Source organism: Aplysia californica, unplaced genomic scaffold (genome assembly GCF_000002075.1).
Source record: "Aplysia californica isolate F4 #8 unplaced genomic scaffold, AplCal3.0 scaffold00721, whole genome shotgun sequence".
Lineage (NCBI taxonomy): Eukaryota > Metazoa > Mollusca > Gastropoda > Aplysiida > Aplysiidae > Aplysia > Aplysia californica.
The window spans coordinates 245,904-264,602 of NW_004797991.1; the positions used below are offsets into that span (position 1 = coordinate 245,904).

The window sequence follows — 18,699 nt, forward strand, 5'->3', positions numbered from 1 at the left end:
TACTACTACATCACACTCCAAGATGTTGTCAACAAATAGGGCTACATTGGTAGCCTACAATATTTAAAAAAAACCTGTCAAATTTAATCATTTATCTTTTATGCCCCTATCTACACAATTTACATCATTTAGATGGTGTCATATAGGAGCTGGGCTGCTTTGACACTGCCAGTCACTGAGTCAGGGCCAACTCAGACAGAGATGGAACCAATGTGTGATCGAACAGACAGGGATATTCAAATTCGATAAAAATTTCAAAATGGGCCGAAAAATGCAGATTTCTTTAATTTCATTATTTTGACAAGCACCTGATTTCACCAGGATGCCTCACATTTTAGGCCAAAACTGAACGTTCACTGAACGTGCATGTACCATGGGAATAGCAGTACGGGGCGGAACGGGCTGGGGAGAGTTGGAGAACAAAATAAAAGCATTGCTGTTCAGTGAACAAACAAGACATTGCTGGATTGATTCTACTGTAAAGGACATCCTCAGTGACCACAATGTGACCCTCCTGGAAGCCACTCTTTAGTTTTAGTAAGAGTTTTACAGTACTTGCAACACAATAAGGTCATATAAGGGCCGAAGATTAGATGTGTCACAATAGAGTAGCAAACATCAAAAAGAAGGAGGGGAGATAGAGACAATACGTTTTTTATAGGAATGAAGGAGCAAACCACACCCGAGCACCCGCCAACCACCCACTCTAAACCACTCAACTCGCAGCTGGAAGACAATTCAATGCCTCAAAATTACAAAGTTCTGACATTATTTGGCTGTTTTGAGTTACTAAGACCATGAGGTCAGAAACCAAATGTTCTTTCCGCTTTATCAAAAATCGCAACATTATTCGGAATTGTTATCAAAATGTTCAAATAATTGCATTAAAAAAAGCTTGATATGTGTCACGACGCAGTGGAATCAGGCGCTTGTAAATTTTTTGTGCGTGTGGAGTTATTGGTATCATCTTGAAGCTTGTTCACTTGTTCTGCTTTAAATGAAAAAAAAATATCCATTTATTTTTAACAAATCAAGATGTTGCTGATTGATGGAGGTAGGGTCGCCTGGTGTTAGAGGTAAAATTAGCGAGAAAATGGCCGCCAAAGTTTAGTTATTTCCTTAGCTTGAGAGTCTGTGGAAACTGAAAATTTATCATTTTTATGCCTTTAATCAACATTTTTCAGTCAAATCCACACAGAAATGTCGTGTTCTTTGAAGGACATGGGAGGCTTTGAGCCAAAAACCAAAAATTCAATAAAATTTTCCAATTCAGCGGAAAAATGTTAGTGTCTTCACTTTCATTATTTGAACGAGCGCCAGATTTCACCATGCTATCCCACATATGTTGAGAAACTCCAACATTTTTGCGTCAAATTTCTCAAAACTAGATACTGGGTAGATAGAACTTTGTAATTCTGAATTACGAACAGTTTCTCCATGCAACAACACGCGTATCAACGGAAAAGAAAAGGAAAAGTAAACAACACATTCATTATATCTGCCTTCACACACACTCTATGAGAAAGGTCTCCTTAGGGTTGGTAGCATGACTTTTATTTATCATCATCTTTTTTAAAAGCAATTTTCATATCACAGAATAAAAGCTAAATTGAGTTGTTGAGAAAGAGGAGCACAACACTCTTCAGAACATCTCTAAAATATTATAGTAAAAGAGACAATCCCCATTCTCCTGCCAACTAACATGCACAATGAAAATAAATCTTCCATCCACCCTTGTCATACCCAATCCCCAACTTCAAAAAAATTAATTTGAAAAATCTTTCGGATTTTACAGAACAAAAACTGAAGCCACACATGATAAAAAAAAAAAAATGTTTAAACGAGCAGCCTTGTTCTTTAGAGGAAACTTATGTTGATACATTATAATTTACATAGAGGCACATTTTGCAACAGCATGAGAATAACAAGAATTCTCTACGGTACATCTTTACACTTGTATGCAGTGCAGGAAACATTGTAGCAAACGCAATACATCAAGACACTCCCTTTTCAAAGTATCCTATTATTATAATGAATAATATTCACTATTTTTAGAAAAATTAGTTTGAAGCAGTTTGAAAAGGTTGCCAAATTCTAAAGTGGAGATATAGGTAATTTTGTTGAACAAACTAGAGAATATTCTTTAAGTTTAAGAAATATTTCTTATGATAAAATAATAATTAGCAAGAAACATTCCTCTGGCAAATTTCTGTCAGATCATCAATTTGAAAAACACAAACTGAATGAATCAGTAACAGTAATTAAACTGCTGAGACTAGACAGCTCCGTTGAAACAAGTTCCACAGTCATTGTGTTTTCAGCAAACTGGTACAGGTATTTCTTAACTTAGATCTTTCCATAAAATTTAACATTCAGGGGTTTACTTACAACAATTTTTTTTACAAGAATGTTAGTCTTTATTTTTTTTAAACACGACTGACCCAATATAATTAATTAAGAGCCATTGCCAAAAGTGCATAACTTTTACTTTTTGTATTTATTAACCTGAAAAGATTTTTTAAAAACCTCAATAAAAAAAATATGGACAAAGGCCTGGTCCTTTGAAGCTAAATAAGTGGACTCCGCTGTATTTAATGATAAAATTACGTATTATAATATTGATTAATTTAGAGTGCAAGCACACAGAGCAGGAGTATGTACTATACAAACAATGTTTATTATTATTTAATTATACAAGTCACAGCAGGTTAGCTTAGTTGCCACATTTGGCCTACTCTTTACTGTAAAATCTCTCAGTAAAAATAGACAAAAGCCTGTTCTTTTGAAGCTTAATAAGCGGACTATGCTGTATTTAAAGATGTCACAACAGAGTAACGTAATTGCTAGTTTGGCATATTCTCTTAAGTCTCTCAGTAGAAATTCTTGGGCCTGGTTCGTTGAAGCTAAATGAGTGGACTATGCTGTATTTTTAAATGTCCCACCAGGATTACTTAATTGCTCTAAATGCTATAAAATCTCTCAGTCAGTAGAAATGGACAAAGGCTAGGTTTGTTGAAACTAAATGAGAGGACTATGCTCACTACGCTGCATTTCTAAATGTTACACTAGGATTGCTTAATTGCTCTAAATGCTCTGAAGTCTCTCAGTAGAAATGGACAAGTCTGGTCCTTTGAACCTAAATAAATGAACTATGCTGTACTTAAAGATGTCACAACAGAGTAGCTTTATTTCTAGTTTGGCTTATTCTCTTCAGTCTTTCAGTAGAAATGGAGTAAAGCCTGGTTCGTTGAATCTAAATGAGTGGACTACGCTGCACTTTTAAATGTCACACCAGGATTACTTAATTGTGAGGTGCACTGACAAAATGAGCTACTTTTCACTACCCACAAATGGAACATTGACCAAAATCGGCACTAAGGTCAAATTTGTTGATTTTCTTTTGATGTCATATTCTTAAATTACAACATGCCTTTTATTATTTCATAATTCTAAATTGTAAAAACTTTATCTATGAGCCCGATGTATCTATTTCCATTGGGCTCAAATACAAGAAGTAACTCCTTTAGTCAGCACGCTTCACAATTGCTCTAAATGCTATAAAGTCTCTCAGTCAGTAGGAGTGGACAAAGGCCTGGTTCGTAGAAGCTAAATGAGAAGACTACGCTGTATTTTTAAATGTCACACCAGGATTGCTTAATTGCTCTAAATGCTCTAAAGTCTCTCAGTAGAAATTCTTGGGCAGCGGCTTGCAGATCATGCTCTCCAGACACTCAAACACGGTGTGCGGGTCCTGGTCGGCATTGACGTGCTGGCCGTCCAGGTAGAAGTCGGAGAGCTCCTCCACATAGGCGAAGTACTGGGACAGGAGCTTACGCACGTTCTCCTCGCCGTCCTTCGGGTTCTTCCACAGCCTGTCCTTGACCTGAGTACACGACACAGATAGAGTATCATATTATATTGTAAGGCATTGTAGTGAAATCAGGCACTCGTCAGATTAATTAAATGTGGCGTCGGTGGCCTAGTGGTTAGGCTCTTAGACTCGCAACCGTACGGTCGAGGGTTCGAATCCCATCAGGGGCCGGACGTTGTGTCCTTGGGAAAGGCACTTTACACTAATTTTCCTCACTTCACCCAGGTGGGAATGGGTACCCGGCTATAGACAGCAAAAGATCTTGTCAGTTTGTTAGTGTTTGAGTGCTTAATCAGCTGCTTGCACTGTATGCTTTGTGGGAAGTTTCGGAGTGTTATATGGTCTGCTGGGGTAATAATATAGTGTAAAGCGCACAGAGCCTGCTGTTGAGCGGGGATATGCGCTATACAAATGCTATTTATTATTTATTATTTATTATGTGAGGCATCGTAGTGAAATCAGGCGCTCGTCAAAATAGTGAAATCATAGAAACTGGCATTTTTCTGTCCGTTTGGCAATTTTTATCAAATTTTTGCTTTTTGACTCAACACCTTAAAGATCTATTTAAAAGCACAATTCTGTATGGATTTTACTGAAAAATGCTGATTTACAGCACAAGAATGTCAATTTGCAGTTCTAAAGACTCTCAAGCTTAGGAAGTCGCCAAACTTTGGTGGCCATTTTCTCACTAATTTTACCTCTGAAATCAGGCGATCCCCACCTCTCTCAACCTCAAACATCTCAATTTCTTTTCATGACAGATGAGTATTTTTTCACCTAAAGCAAGACAAATGAGTATGCAAGCTTTAAAATGATACCAATAAGTCCACATGTCCAAAAATTGATGAGCGCCTGATTCTACCGTGTCCTGACATAAATCAAAGATACCTCCATTTTGGCAATTTTTATCAATTTCTTAGTTGTTTTTGGCTCAACACCTTTTATCTCAATTAAAAATACATTTATGTGTTATTATTTCTGAAAAACGTTGATTTGATGCTCAAAAAAAATTTTTTTTCACTTTCCAAGGACACTCATGCTTTGGGAGTCACCAAACCTTTGCGAAAATTTTCTTGCTTATTTTAAGGCTGAAACCAGGTGACCCCCACTTCCTTCAATCGCAAATATCTTGACTTTTATTCAAATTAATTGAGTATTTTTTTTTCATCACATGATAGAAAAATGAACAAGCTTTAAAATGATATCAATAACTCCACATGCCCAAAAATTGACGAGCGCCTGATTCCACTATGTCCTGACAGATAGAGTCAAAGCCCTCATCCTGAATTATCTTAATTGTTTCAATGGAGGCGTAAAAATTATTAATCTTATATTGAAAAATAGAAAAACTACTAAATAAAGGAGGTACCTTAAAATTACAAAGTTCTGACATTTTTCAGCCATTTTCAGTTAATGAGACCATGAGGTCAGAGACCATATGCTCTATCAACTCCACAAAAGTCATAAGATTATTCAGAGTCGTTATCCAGATGTTCAAAGAACTGCATTGGAAAAAGCTTGACACGTTGTGAAACTAAAAATTTTTTACATAAAATTTCTCAAAACTAGGTGCTGAGCAAACAAAACTTTGCAATTCTAGGGTCATCATCTAGTGGCAGGCATCAGCGATCATGGTTCTTCATTCATTCCTTTGCTCGGATGCTCTTAAAAAAGCTATGTTTCCTTGATCTTTCCCTGTTACCCATTTGTTTAGATTCCCTAAGTAGGTTGCTATGGGCCTACCCCTGCCTTGTTTGCTTTCTATTTCACCAGTGAGAGCTTGATGTTCAAGACCTTTATGTCTATTCAGGTGTCCCCAAAACAACATTTGTTGTTTCCTGATTGTTTTTAACAGTGAGAGTCCCATGTGGGCTTCATTAAGCACTACCTCATTTGATTTCTTTTGCTTCCACGATATTCTCATCAGTCTCCTAAGAAACCATATTTCTAGTGTTGCTTCTATTTTATTTACACTGTCTTTAGTGATTGTCCAGCATTCACAGGTAAAGTAAAAGGGATTCCTCTCAAACCGAACATGGAAAGTCCAAAACCAGCGGTTAACCAAAAGAAAAGAGAATCTCTGGGGGTTCTGAAGCAACCTCTCTAAACCGAAAATATAACTAATGTCTCCCCAAAAAACACATTCTAGGGTAGGGTCGGTGGCCTAGTGGTTGGGCTACCTGACTCATAATTGTGAGGTTGGGAGTTTGGGGGTTCGAGCCGCGGGCCCGACGCTGTGTCCTTTGGGAAAGCACTTCACATGAATTTTTCTCACTTCACCCAGGCGGGAATAGATACCCGGCCATAGACAGCGAAAGACTTTGTCAGTATGTTAGTGTTTTAGCACCTATAAATGGTCGCTTGCACGATATGCTTCCCAGGAAGTTGAGGTTGTTTCAGAATGCTCTCAGGTCTGCTAGGGTAATAGTATAGATTCTGAAGCGCAAAGAGCTTGCTGTTGAGCGGGGATTTGCGCTATACAATTAATGCTATCTTTTATTATTATTATTATTAGGGAAGTGACAAAACTAGGACAAACCTCTTGGCTTCGTGGAGGGTTGTACAGCGTGTGGTACCTCTCCCCAGTGATGGGGTCCATCGCCCGCAGCGTCAGCCGCTCTAGGACCGAGTCGTTGGGGACATCCAGGAAGAACACTCTGGTAACACAAAGATTTCAGTAAATGAATATATAATTTATACAGTAGACTTTGTTTAATTAACACAAAATTCCTGTAACCACAGAAGGATTTGAGAAGAACACACACATACACACACACACACACACACACACACACACACCCACACACACACACACCCTTCCACACACACACACACACACACACACATACACATCCACACGAACACATACACATACCTGTTAGGCCTCAGTCCGGCCTTGTCTAACTGCTCCGCCTGCTCTCGTGTCCGAGGGTACCCAGACAAGACCCAGCCTCGAGTGACACAGTCCAGCTGACACAGCCGATCCTTCAGGATGTCCAGCACAATGCTGTCTGGCACTGCAGTAGACACACACAAGATTTTTTTAGCTTTTTAGTAGAGGTTTTTAGGCGCTCGCAACTGCATAAGGTCATATGGGCACCAGAAGATTAAAGGTGTTACAAGAGAGTAACAAACATACAAAACAAGAAGGGGAGATAAGGACGATAGATGTTTCATTGGAAAGAAGAAGCAACCCACACCAGAGCACCCGCCAACCACCCATGAGTTTTAGTAAGAGTTTTACAGCACTTGCAACACAATACTGTCTGGCACTGCCTGGACAGACACAAAGCCTTCATTACAGCTTCTCTATAACGACATCGTCGGGACCAGAAAAAAATGTTGTTATAGAGAGTTGTTATAGGGAGACAACCAAAAATTACTAATGATATATCAGGAAAAAAAGAGAAAAACTATCTTGTAAGATTCAAACCCCAATCCTATATGGTTGCTTTTAAAGACAAGCGGGCTAACCCAGATTTCGGGGGTTTCCGGAAATCTAAGACCTACACCAAAAGTGGGCATTGCCCTACCTATAGGAGAAGTCCGGTTTCATTGGTGTGTATATTTGTTTGGTTATAAAGAAAATTTTCCTTGTCTTTTAAAGAAACTGAACACGGGGCAAAAACTTTACCTTCGATTTTTCTAAAAACAGCATTTTTCGGGATAGCCCCATTGTGCTTAAAAGTGACCAAATATGGGCAACAAATAGGTAAGGACAATGAACAAATTCCAGTAAGTAGAAAGATTCTTACTCATCATGTCCTTCTCCACATAGGGTTTGGCGGCCATGCCAGACTTGGTCTCTTGAGTGATTGCTTGTTTGATGAGCTGACCACAAGACACTGGCAAAAACAAACATATTATGTTTAGGTTTAGTAAAAGTTTTACTGCACTTGCAACACAATAAGGTCATATATGTGGCGAAGATTACAGGTGTTATAAGAGAGTAACAACCATCAGGACGATAGATGTTTGATAGGAAAGAAAGAACAAACCACACCAGAGCACCCGCAGTTGTAACCATTTCCTTTGATGGGCAAAATTTGAACAACTGATTGTGTAGTAATGTGATTGTCTTTGAGTGTGTGGTGGATTCTTTTGTCAGAACTATATATATTTATTATAGGTGCATTTATTTTAAATGATGGTTGTGCATTGGATGGGCCAGTACGTATGCAATATGAGTAACAGTGTATGCTGTCAAAATGTTATTTATTCATTGTGAAACGTCTAGAGCTACCAGGGAATGAGTGCTATAGAAGTGATCTCTTGTAACATATGAAGACAACAGGGGAAAAACGACTGTTATCACAAACTGAAAATCGTGAGTGTACCAATTTAGAGAGCTTGTTGACTCATAACTGTATTTCTGTTTAACTGTTGGTTGATTATTGTAGTTAGATGTCCCGTTCAACAACACTTAACAACAAACCACCAGTCAAACAAATATGAAGTTATGAGTCTACAAGCTTTTAAAATTAGCACCCTCACAATTTTGAGTTTGTGACAACAGTCATTTTTCCACTGTGCTCTTCATATATATTCAAATTTTAAAAATCGGACTCCTAATAAATGAGCTGATAGCAACATCATAACAACACCATCAAATAATGTGCATATATCATGTAAGTGTTGTTCTTACCTTTCACCAAGTTATATTTGTTAGCCAACAGAGCGGCTTGCACACCCTTGCCACTCCCAGTAGGCCCCAAGAGGATAACTCTGGGCGTGTGCGGAGCGTTGGACCGGGCTTGGCTGCACAGGAAGGAGAAAGCTGAAACAAATACAATGCAAATGACTTCCATATTATGAATAATAATAATAACAATAAATGACATTTATATAGCGCTCAACCCCGATTAAAGTACACAGGCTCTGAGCGCTTTACAATACAATACAACGTACAACAGTAACAAAAAACATGTTCTGACTAAAAGAAAATTGCTAAAAAATATTCATCTTATTAATTTAAAAACAAAAACGATTTCAGCTGACATTTGAATGAATCAAAAGATTTGACCTCTCTTAAAGTACTTGGTAAAGCATTCCAGATCTTGGGGCCTTGGTATTCAAATGCCCTTTCACCCACTGTTTTAAACTTCATAAATAGTAAAATAAATTTCTTTTTGTCAGCTGATGACTTTACACTGCGAGTTGGAATGTACAGTCTTAACAGATTTGATAAATATGATGGCGCATTAGCATTCAAACATTTGTGACATAGGGTGGCCAACTTGTACACAATTTTTTTCTCAACAGGAAGCCAAAGCTATTTCCGTAAGAGGTTTAACAGAGTCTCGCTTTCTTTTCTGTAAAATTAAACGTGCAGCATTGTTTTGAATTAAGCTGAAAATACTGTCCTCGCCAGGCTGGTAATCCTTCTACTCCTCCTGTTTCACATCATTACCATTCTTTTCCAATCTTTCCCTCACTTCCAATCTTTCTTTCTTTCTTTCTATCTTCCCTTCCTCTCCCTCGGAAAGCTTTTGTTTTACTCTCTGTGCTGTTCTCTCTTTCTTTCTTTCTTTTTTATCTTTCTTTCTTTCTTTCTCCCCTTCTTTTCCCTCGGGCGAAGATTTCCCCTCTTTACCACAAACTGGCACTATGTCCCCGGGGTAGAATTAAAGAAGAAGAAGCAGTAACAAAACGTAGTGGGATAAAACTCTGCAGTGGTAGAAACATTAGACAAATCAAAGAGGGTGCGCAGAGAAATACACACACACACACACACACACACACACACACACACACACACGCACACACACACAGAAAGAGAGAGAGAGAGAGAGAGAGAGAGAAAGAGAGAGAGAGAGATGGAGAGATAGAGGAGAGAGAGAAAGAGAGAGAGAGAGAGAGAGAGAGAAAGAGTGAGAAAAAGAGAGAGAGAGAGAGATAGAGGGTCCGCCAGGGCATGAGAAGGATATGGTCGATTTTATGGACAAGTGGGCTAACCCGGATTTCGGGGGATTCCAGAAATCTTGAATTACACCTAAATTGAGCATTGCCCTACCTATAGGAGAAGTGTGGTTTCATTGGCGTGCAAATTCTTTTGGTTACAGAGAAAACTCTCCTTGTCTTTTAAAGAAACTGAACAAGGGGCAAATATTTTACCTGCAATTTACTCAAAACATCATTTTTCGGGATAGCACCCTTGTGCTTAAAAGCGAACAAGTATAGTACCTTAAACCCCTGTCCTTTCTCAGCACTTCTCTCCTGAGAAAATCAGCCTATCCCTCCTCATAAAATATATGACAAAGTGGTTAAAGTAAATTTCGACCACCCATTCACAAAAAGTGAGTCAAAAGTGTCTTTTTATAAATGACGTCAAGGTGACCCAAATGTGTCCACAAAGAGAGTGGAGACCCCAAAACTGATGTCAAGTAAGTTTTTAATGGGAAAGGGGCTACATTTTACTTTTACTGACATAGTAAACAGAAAAAATGTTAACAAAGCCAAGGCACCAACTTTACATTATTCAAGAAAATGTTCCATAATGTTAACATTTTGCAGTCACTTGGCGCAATAATGCAACTGTGAAAATTATCCGTTCCGATCACCTGGTGCAGTTCTGCGCCAGGCTCAATATGTCTGTTGCAGTCTCTCTCCTGGCTAGGTGACCAGGCGGGGTATTTTGTACTGCTGGCTGTGTGACTGCAAAGTGTTAAAGGAGGCCTTTTTTTGCAGTATATCAACATAACTGGTTTGGACCTCCGAAACTTAATTACAACCTCAAACGAGAAGATGGTTAAAATAATTTCTGCTGACCTTGAGAGTAAACGTCTGCCTTAGGCTGATCAGCATTGACCGTGCGAACGACCTGGTCGTAGCATCGGAGAATTCCGTCGATGTGTCTGTGGTAGAGAACCAGTTTGTTCACCATGGCCTCCTCAGACAAACCCTCTGGTTCTTCCAGCCGTTCCTGCACCTCAGGATTTCCCGGCCAGTCAAAAGTTGTGTGGTAAACATCTAAAAAAAAAAATTGCTTAATCAGAAAGAAATTCATAATGGATCAACAAGAATACAATCAAGCCTGTTTTAACACTTACAGTACCGAAGGCTCATAAAGTGAAAAACCCTCAAGTACCTAATCAGCTCAATTCACTGAAACCAGGGCAGGATTTTAACAATGTTTTAATAACTTTCACAGCCCAAGAAACATGCATAAAAAATTCAGAGTTTCATCAACCCTTTCCATGCAAATTGTAAGATCACGCAGCGGCAGATATATACCTCTAACAACAAAGAAAGAAAGATATAAAAGAAGTTTTTTTACCATCTAACATAAGGCTATGTCAGAATAAGCATAGCTGTGTATTGGAGTATGTATCTATATAACTAAATATAAAGGACTTGTAATAAATTCCTGCATGTGGTTGAATGATGCAACTGATGTGATATGTATATTTTGTCAGCTTTACTTCTCTTTTCGTATTGAATTTTAATGAGAGTAATATATAATTTACATTTTTATCATGTATACCTGCATGTGTTTTTACGGTCCTGTACAGCCAAGAAAAATTTCCCTCTGGAATAATAAAGTTTTATCTTATCTTCCATAGAGTGACTTCCTCTGGTATTTAATTCAGGGCAGTGGCTCCATCCGTTGTTTGAATACGGTATGTTTAGTGTGCCTGGTGAGCTTGACTCCTGGATGGGAATTTTTTAAAATCTAGTATCACTATCTGCTTGCTGCTTGCATCCCTCTTGGCCCAGTTTAGCCCTGACTGAGCGGCCCACCTCCTCAATGATCTAAATTATGCTAAAGGGAGTGTAAAAGAATTACCTTTTTTAGTTTAATGGAATATCTTAAGTACTATTGTACTTTTTTCAATCATAGCTCCAATTTGTACCAAACTCGATATAACTAGAGTCATTTTTCAAGTGCTAAATGAAAGTTGAATCATCACACTTTCAATAAGAAATTGGTCACACTCAGGTGATGCCTGCATTGCACAGTATAAAGGGAATTCCAAGCGAAAGTGCAAAAAAAAATACTGTGGAGTCTGCTTAAACCAAACATGGTTAATCTGGAAACAGCAGTTGACTGAAAAAAAAAAAAAGAATTTCTTTCTTCGCAATTTGAAAAATCTCACTGACGAATGGAAAATCTGGGTGAACTGCAGAAGACCTAGCGGTTCTGTAGATTTTTGTTTAGGAGAATTCTACTATATGTTGTACGAAAGGAAAATAATGGAAATACAGAGCTTCGATCCACGAGACTGACATGCAAGCTCTGCGACAGAAGCTGTGCTTCAAACATAGGAAGAATTAGCCATGAAAGAAGCTGCATGAAGACAACCTTGAGACCATCTTAAGTAGTACATACTATATGTTGTATTATTGTGTGAGAGTTGACAGAGATCAACATTTGGGAAATTCCAGCAGAGACTGATCATTCTTGCACATACCGCCTGTCTTGGTGTCAATTCTCTTCCCAGCGGCTCTTTCTATCAGGACTGTGTCAGGAGCCTCCAAAACGACTGAAACATAAAGAGAACAAGTCGTGCCAGCACAGTTAGAATGAGATGGATAAAAGCAGAACGTATTAACACATTACACATTTGTGTGTCATTGTGGTGAAATCAGGCGCTCGTCAAAATAATAAAATGGAAGCTATCTGCATTTTTCCTCGGGTTTGGAAATTTGTGTAGATTTTGTTTTTTTTATCTCAACACCTTTCGCGTCCAAAAACACATTTGCCTTAGGATTTTACAGAAAAACGTTGATAAAAGGCACATAAATGTAAATTTTCAGTTTTCCAGGACTCTAAAGCTATGGAAGCCACCCCACTTTTGAGGCAATTTTCTCGCTAACTTTACCTCTGAAACTAGGTGACCCCACCTCGTTCAATCGGAAATATCTCGACTTCCATTCAAGATAGATTCATAGTTTTTTCATCAAAAGATAGACAAATAAACAGGCCTCAAGAAGACACCAATAACTCCAAATGCCCTAAAACTGACAACCGCCTGATTCTACCATGTCGTAACATATGTGTCAAGACGAAGTGGAATCAGGCGCTCATCAATTTTTGGCCATATGGTGTTACTGGTATCATCTTAAAGCCTGTTCATTTGCCTTGCTTTGGGTGAAAAAAATAGCCATCTATGTTTATTAAAAGTCGAAATATTTGCCATTGAAAGAGGTCAGAGTGGCCTGGTTTCAGAGGTGAAATTAGCGAGAAAATGGCCACCAAAGTTTGGTAATTTCCATCGCTTGAGAGTCCTTGGAAACTTAAAACTGACATTTTTTTAACCTTCAATCAATGTTTTTCAGTGCAATCCACACAGAAGTTTGTTTTTAAATGGATTTTTTTTTTAAATTAGAAAAAACTGTCATAAAAAAGCAAATTTCTTGGATTTCATTATTTTGTCGAGCGCCTGATTTCACCACACTGCCTCACATATTTCATTTCATCAGGATTTGCCTCTTTCATCTTGGTATTGGGTATAAGCTGACAGGAGAAGCTATTGCCACCTGTCTCATGTTCCTATCTTTGATATCCTGTTAGACAGAAGACTAGTGTGCTTGGTGACTTCCTATCACACTTTTACTGGACTCAGGTTTCTGAGAAAGGTAAATAGCTACAGCATTGTAGACAACGATAAACAGTTCTCAAAGAAGGAAAGTGTGCAGAGCTGCTAGTTTCAATCTGAAAGCTTTCAAAACTCTTCAAGGTCTGGGTAAATTATTGTTTCACTCTACATCAAAAGCTTTTTTATCCTTTCATTAGAGATCTAATGGTGGCTACATATGTATATATATATATGTATATATATATATATATATATGTTACATAAAAAAGTGAGTTGATGTTGTTCGTCTTTTATCCCTCTGGACTTTCAAATAACCCCTGAATGCTGCAACCAGCAATCACAGGGGGAAGGCGGGTTCATGGTCCTCTATCCTATTTCTTAATTGAACCTAAGTTTGAAAAGATTTTTCTTTTTTTGGTGTCTTATGGTGCTCACAACTGCATAAGGTCATATGAGTGTGCGGGACACACCAAACATTTTCAGTTGGTAGGAGATTTTGAATTTTGTGCAGGTGGCGGCCGAAGCCTACTCTTATCGATTTTAGACCACCAAGGGATCTTTAACGTTCCCAACTTGCACACAGGCCCTTCCGAGATTTTTCGCCCTTTCCGAGAAGGCTAGGAGTAGATCTTTCCTATCAGAAGATCAGGGGTGTGGCTGAAAGACAGCAGTAAGAAGGAGCGAAGGAGTAGCAGTAGAAAGGCTGCAGAAAGAGTTAGGAGCCCAGAGGAGCGGGCAAAGGAGGGAGGGGGCAGAAAGTGGAGACGAAAGCAGACGACAGAGCATTGCTAGAGATCAGGAAAGGAGGTGAAAGGAGACAATTTTAGAGAAGAAAATGTTTCCGTCGCTACCTTGATTCGAACCCGAGACTTTTGACATGAATGAGAGACAGACACGTTAACCTAGGCCACGAGAGCCCCCTTAGACAAAACTGCAAGAGATATAAAGATCAAAACTGTAGTGTCAACATACTGCAATGCTTTGGGTAGATTCCATTGATCTGTAATGCCATCGCTTGTTCACGGGTCTCAGGGAATCCTTCCAACACCCAACCTTTCTTCTGAGTATCATACAACTGCATTCTGTCTGTTAGGATCTTCAACCACATTTCAGTTGGGATGGGCTGTAATATGTAAGGAAAAGGGAGAACAATACATAAGGTGCAAAACTTCCTTCCAAAATATAAGTAAACTTTTAAAAGACAATGGCGAATATGTTTCACTTCACTGTTTTTCATTTAATAATAATAATAATAAATGATAAATAGCATTTGTATAGCGTGCATATCCCCGCTTGACAGCAAGCTCTATGCGCTTTTACATTATTGTATTTCTCAGACTTTGAAAGGCAATTTGAAAAACATTGCAATATTATGCCTTTAAATTCCTTCTTCTTTTTCTACTTCAGTGTATATGTATAGCAAGCAGAAAGCTATTTTTGAGACTTGATGAAGACCACAAAACTGATTGAACACATTCATTGACTTTACACAAAAGTGAATTTCCACAAAAGTGGTATGAGCACAGTCAAACCATTTACCTCTTGATTCTGAATGAAGCTGCGTGCCTTGTCACGAATAGCTATATCTGCTTCTTCGATAAGGTTCTGTGAAGTGAGGTGGGCACAACGTAGTTTTCCACACACCATCTTTGCAATGGAGCGTTTACCAGAGCATGGTGGCCCGAGAATGACAATAGCTGGCACTGGAATATAAATGTGCAGACAATTTCAGTTAACACATCCAAATATTTCAAATATGTAAATGAAAATAATAATACCACATCTTTTCCATGCAACAATTACAAATCTAAAAACAAAAACAGACCTGCTTGTGCATAAGAAAACGAAACAAAAAACCCATAGATTTATCATCCACAATAAATAAGCCCAAACAACAAAATGGCAGTTTGATAGAAACTTCAAAGATTAATTGTCGTTTTGAGAGATTGCCTACCCCAGAATCAAATGTGTTTCAAAAAAGCTTCTGTCATAATTCATTTAGTTCTTTGATTTGGTAAAGTATGAATACTACAGAACAAAAACATTGAAAGAATATTCTATGAAAACTAAAGGGAAACTAAAAAGGAGCAGAAAAATATTTTTTTTATAACAACATGGGCCTGTTTTAAAAAGAAATGAGAAATAGCTGAAAATGTTTCCCCATTTATGAAGGTGTTTTGTTTTAAACTTACCATCATCATTTTCTCTCTTGAGTAAGTTGATAAGATAAAGTATTGGGTCATCAGGCTTAGAAATCACCAACTGCTCAATCAGCCTCTGTTTTTGTGTTTGAAAAAAAAAAAGAATATAGAAATGTATCAATGTTACTGTCAGCAAGTGAACAATATATAGTTGAGTCAAGTCATCGTATTAGGTATTTTTTACAGAGGGATTCCTTATACGTATAAAAAGTTCAAAGCTGTAATTTACTCACTGCATTATATTTCATATTCTTTTTTTTCCTTCTGAATAACGACTAGTCTATTTAAACAGACTAATTTCCACTCTAATTTTAACAGTGTCAGTGTCATTTAAATTGTAATCATTGACCCTGCGTTCATGTCTACAGCTTACTCTTTATCTCTGAGGGGCGGGGGTAATTAACCTATACTATGCTGGGGCCCATTTTCAGTACGAAATCTACAATTTAAGTGACACGACATCACTAAAACGGTTATTAAATCAAAACAAATTAACCTATTTTTGATAGTCTTCATATGTCTAATAAATGAACTCCTGGTAAAATTAGACTGTTTTCAGCAATTTCTGAGAAGTTAATTTATCTTCGATAGCCATTGTAAAGAAATGTGCCTGAGTGGAGCGGCTCACTTTAGCAAGTGTGGTTCTGATCGCAAGCCATATATTAGGCTGGGAGCAGCTTGCCACAGATAAAGATTGTTAATTTATCTTGCCGTGTGTAAGTGAGTCTATATATATTACATTAAATTACATTATTTATAGCACTGTACATCTCAAGCATAATTGATGCAAAATTTATCTTGCCGAGGGGAATATATGAGGGGTATGCCTTTCATAGTTTTGCAAAGCATTAATGTTCAATGCATGCACATTTCAAAAGGTAATAAAACATTAATTATCCCTAGATCTAGTTTTAGTATCAATATTTTCAACTTTATTCAATTAAAGATGTTTCCGACATGAGTTCAGTCATGACGAATTTTTTCAAAAAAAGTATGGTTGATTTGGTTATCTTTTTTGTGCCCCACCTGAGTCACATTTTGGCTTAATAAATTATATAATAATGCGGTAGCTATATTTTTTTATCGAGTCAGTTAAGCTTCCATTATATAAAACTGTCTAGGCAGGCTGGCTATAGTCTATTAGTCTCTTGCTTCTGAATAAAATTCAATAATATGAAATACACTGTACACACATACACACACACACACACACACACACACACACACACACACACACACACACACACACACACACACACAAAATTCCACTCTCTCATGAATACAAACAAAAGTTCAGAACTCATTACACTACCCGTGTAGGATCAAGCACTATATTCTAGCACTGGTCGAGGCTTGGCGGGTTTCAGCTCCGGCAGCTCTGTACTCAACTAGTGGTGCCATCATAACATAAAGAATAACGGTAGCGCATCGAAAAGACCTCTCACCTTATACATATCAAATATCCCATGCTTCTCTGCATATGTGGCAAACTCTGGTGGTATTCGCAAAGGACGCTTTGTTTGATCCATATTGCCAGCACAGTTCAAACGGAGATGGGTGCTTTAGAATTCTTGTTCTGCCGGATGCAGGGTTGTTTGTGTAGGTTGCTACGGCGCCATTAACATAATAAAAACTAAGAACAAGGGTACACCACGAAACGAAGGAAACAAATCAAAAACAAAAGTCAATAATCTAACGTAACAAAACATTGAGCAACCCACAATCTTATGGGCTTATTAATAGGCCTTGTTTTATTATTTTAGTAAGTGTTTTACGGCACTTGCAACACAATAAGGTCATATGAGTGCCAAAGATTAGAGGTGTTACAAGAGAATAACAAGCACAATGAAGAAGGAGGGGAGATAAAGACGACAGATGTTTGATAGGAAAGAAGAAGCAAACCACACAGAGTACCCGCCAACCACCCACTTATAACAGGCCTGATTATTTCCTTTAAAATTTCATAGAACAATAGAACCTATTTAAAAAATTGCTTCCGTTAAGCTGTCTGACGAGCAAAAGAAAAACTAGATTTTAGACAACAACTAATTCACCAATTTGTCTCACACAAAACTGGCGAATTTGTGGCCTCATGAAAACGTCTTTTTTCGGGGGGGGGGGGGGGGGGGGGGGGAGGGCGTACGGCGTTCGCAACTGCATAACATAACTAGGCCATATGAGCGCGGGGGACACATTAAACATTTTTCATTGGTAGGAAATTTTGAATTTTGCCCAGGTAGCGGCCGAAGTCTACTCTTAGCGATTTTAGACCACCATGGGATCTCTAACGTGCGCAACTTGCAAACGGGCCCTCCGAGATTTTTCGCTTTTATCCAAGAAAGCAGGGTGTAGCTCTTTCCTACCAGAAGAGCAGGGATGTGGCTGAAAGACAACAGTAAGAATGAGCCAAGGAGTAGCAGTAATTAAGGCTGCAGAAAGAGTCAGGGCCCGGGGGAGGAGGGGGGGGGGGGCAAAAGAAGGTGGGGGCAGAAAGTGGAGACGAAAGCAGACGGCAGAACATTGCTTGAGAGCAGGAAAGGAGGTAAAAGGAGACAATTTTAGAGAAGAAAATTGTTCTGTTGCTTCCCGGATTCGAACTCTGGGACCTTGAATGAACACGCCCTCTAATTTAAGCAACTCGAGAGCCCCCTTGAATACGTCTATAGAGCGATCTCGAACTCAAGCAGCAGCAGAAAGCATCAATTATGTCTCCCTCTTTACTTTCTTTTCATTTTTAGTTTTTGTGGGTCTTTTTCGCTTTGCCTTATTTCTAACTTCAAAAAAATGTTTTGCCTGTTTGTTTGTTTGCTGTTGTTGTGGTTGTTATGGAGTTTGTTTGTTTGTTGGTTGGCTTTTTTTTAATTTTTGTTTTTTTATCTTTATTCATGGCATATATATATTGGGCCTACATGAGGCATACATTAGCGATAAAGTCAGAGGTATGCTTACGATAAATCCAGGGGTCAGATATGTTTATGATAAACAGTCGAGTTCAGTAATTATAATGTTAATACGGTAAATTTTTACTTCCACTCTCACACACAGATGCATTTCTTGATGGTCAAACTGCAGTGCTTTTTGCTGCAGA

The 18,699-nt window shown here is 38.3% G+C and overlaps 1 protein-coding gene across 1 annotated transcript; it reads right to left on the minus strand.

Moving 5' to 3' along the window:
• Positions 1 to 1,532: 1,532 nt before the first annotated feature.
• LOC101860051 (adenylate kinase 8) lies at positions 1,533 to 17,238 on the minus strand. Its single transcript, XM_005108793.3, has 11 exons — positions 17,057 to 17,238; positions 15,603 to 15,687; positions 14,950 to 15,113; positions 14,383 to 14,533; positions 12,283 to 12,354; positions 10,640 to 10,840; positions 8,517 to 8,648; positions 7,627 to 7,716; positions 6,747 to 6,888; positions 6,411 to 6,528; positions 1,533 to 3,883 (listed from the first exon to the last, which is right to left on the minus strand). The coding sequence occupies exons 1-11, from the start codon at positions 17,138 to 17,140 to the stop codon at positions 3,683 to 3,685; spliced, it is 1,440 nt and encodes a 479-aa protein (XP_005108850.1). The 5' UTR covers positions 17,141 to 17,238; the 3' UTR covers positions 1,533 to 3,682.
• Between the last annotated feature and the right edge of the window lie 1,461 nt (positions 17,239 to 18,699).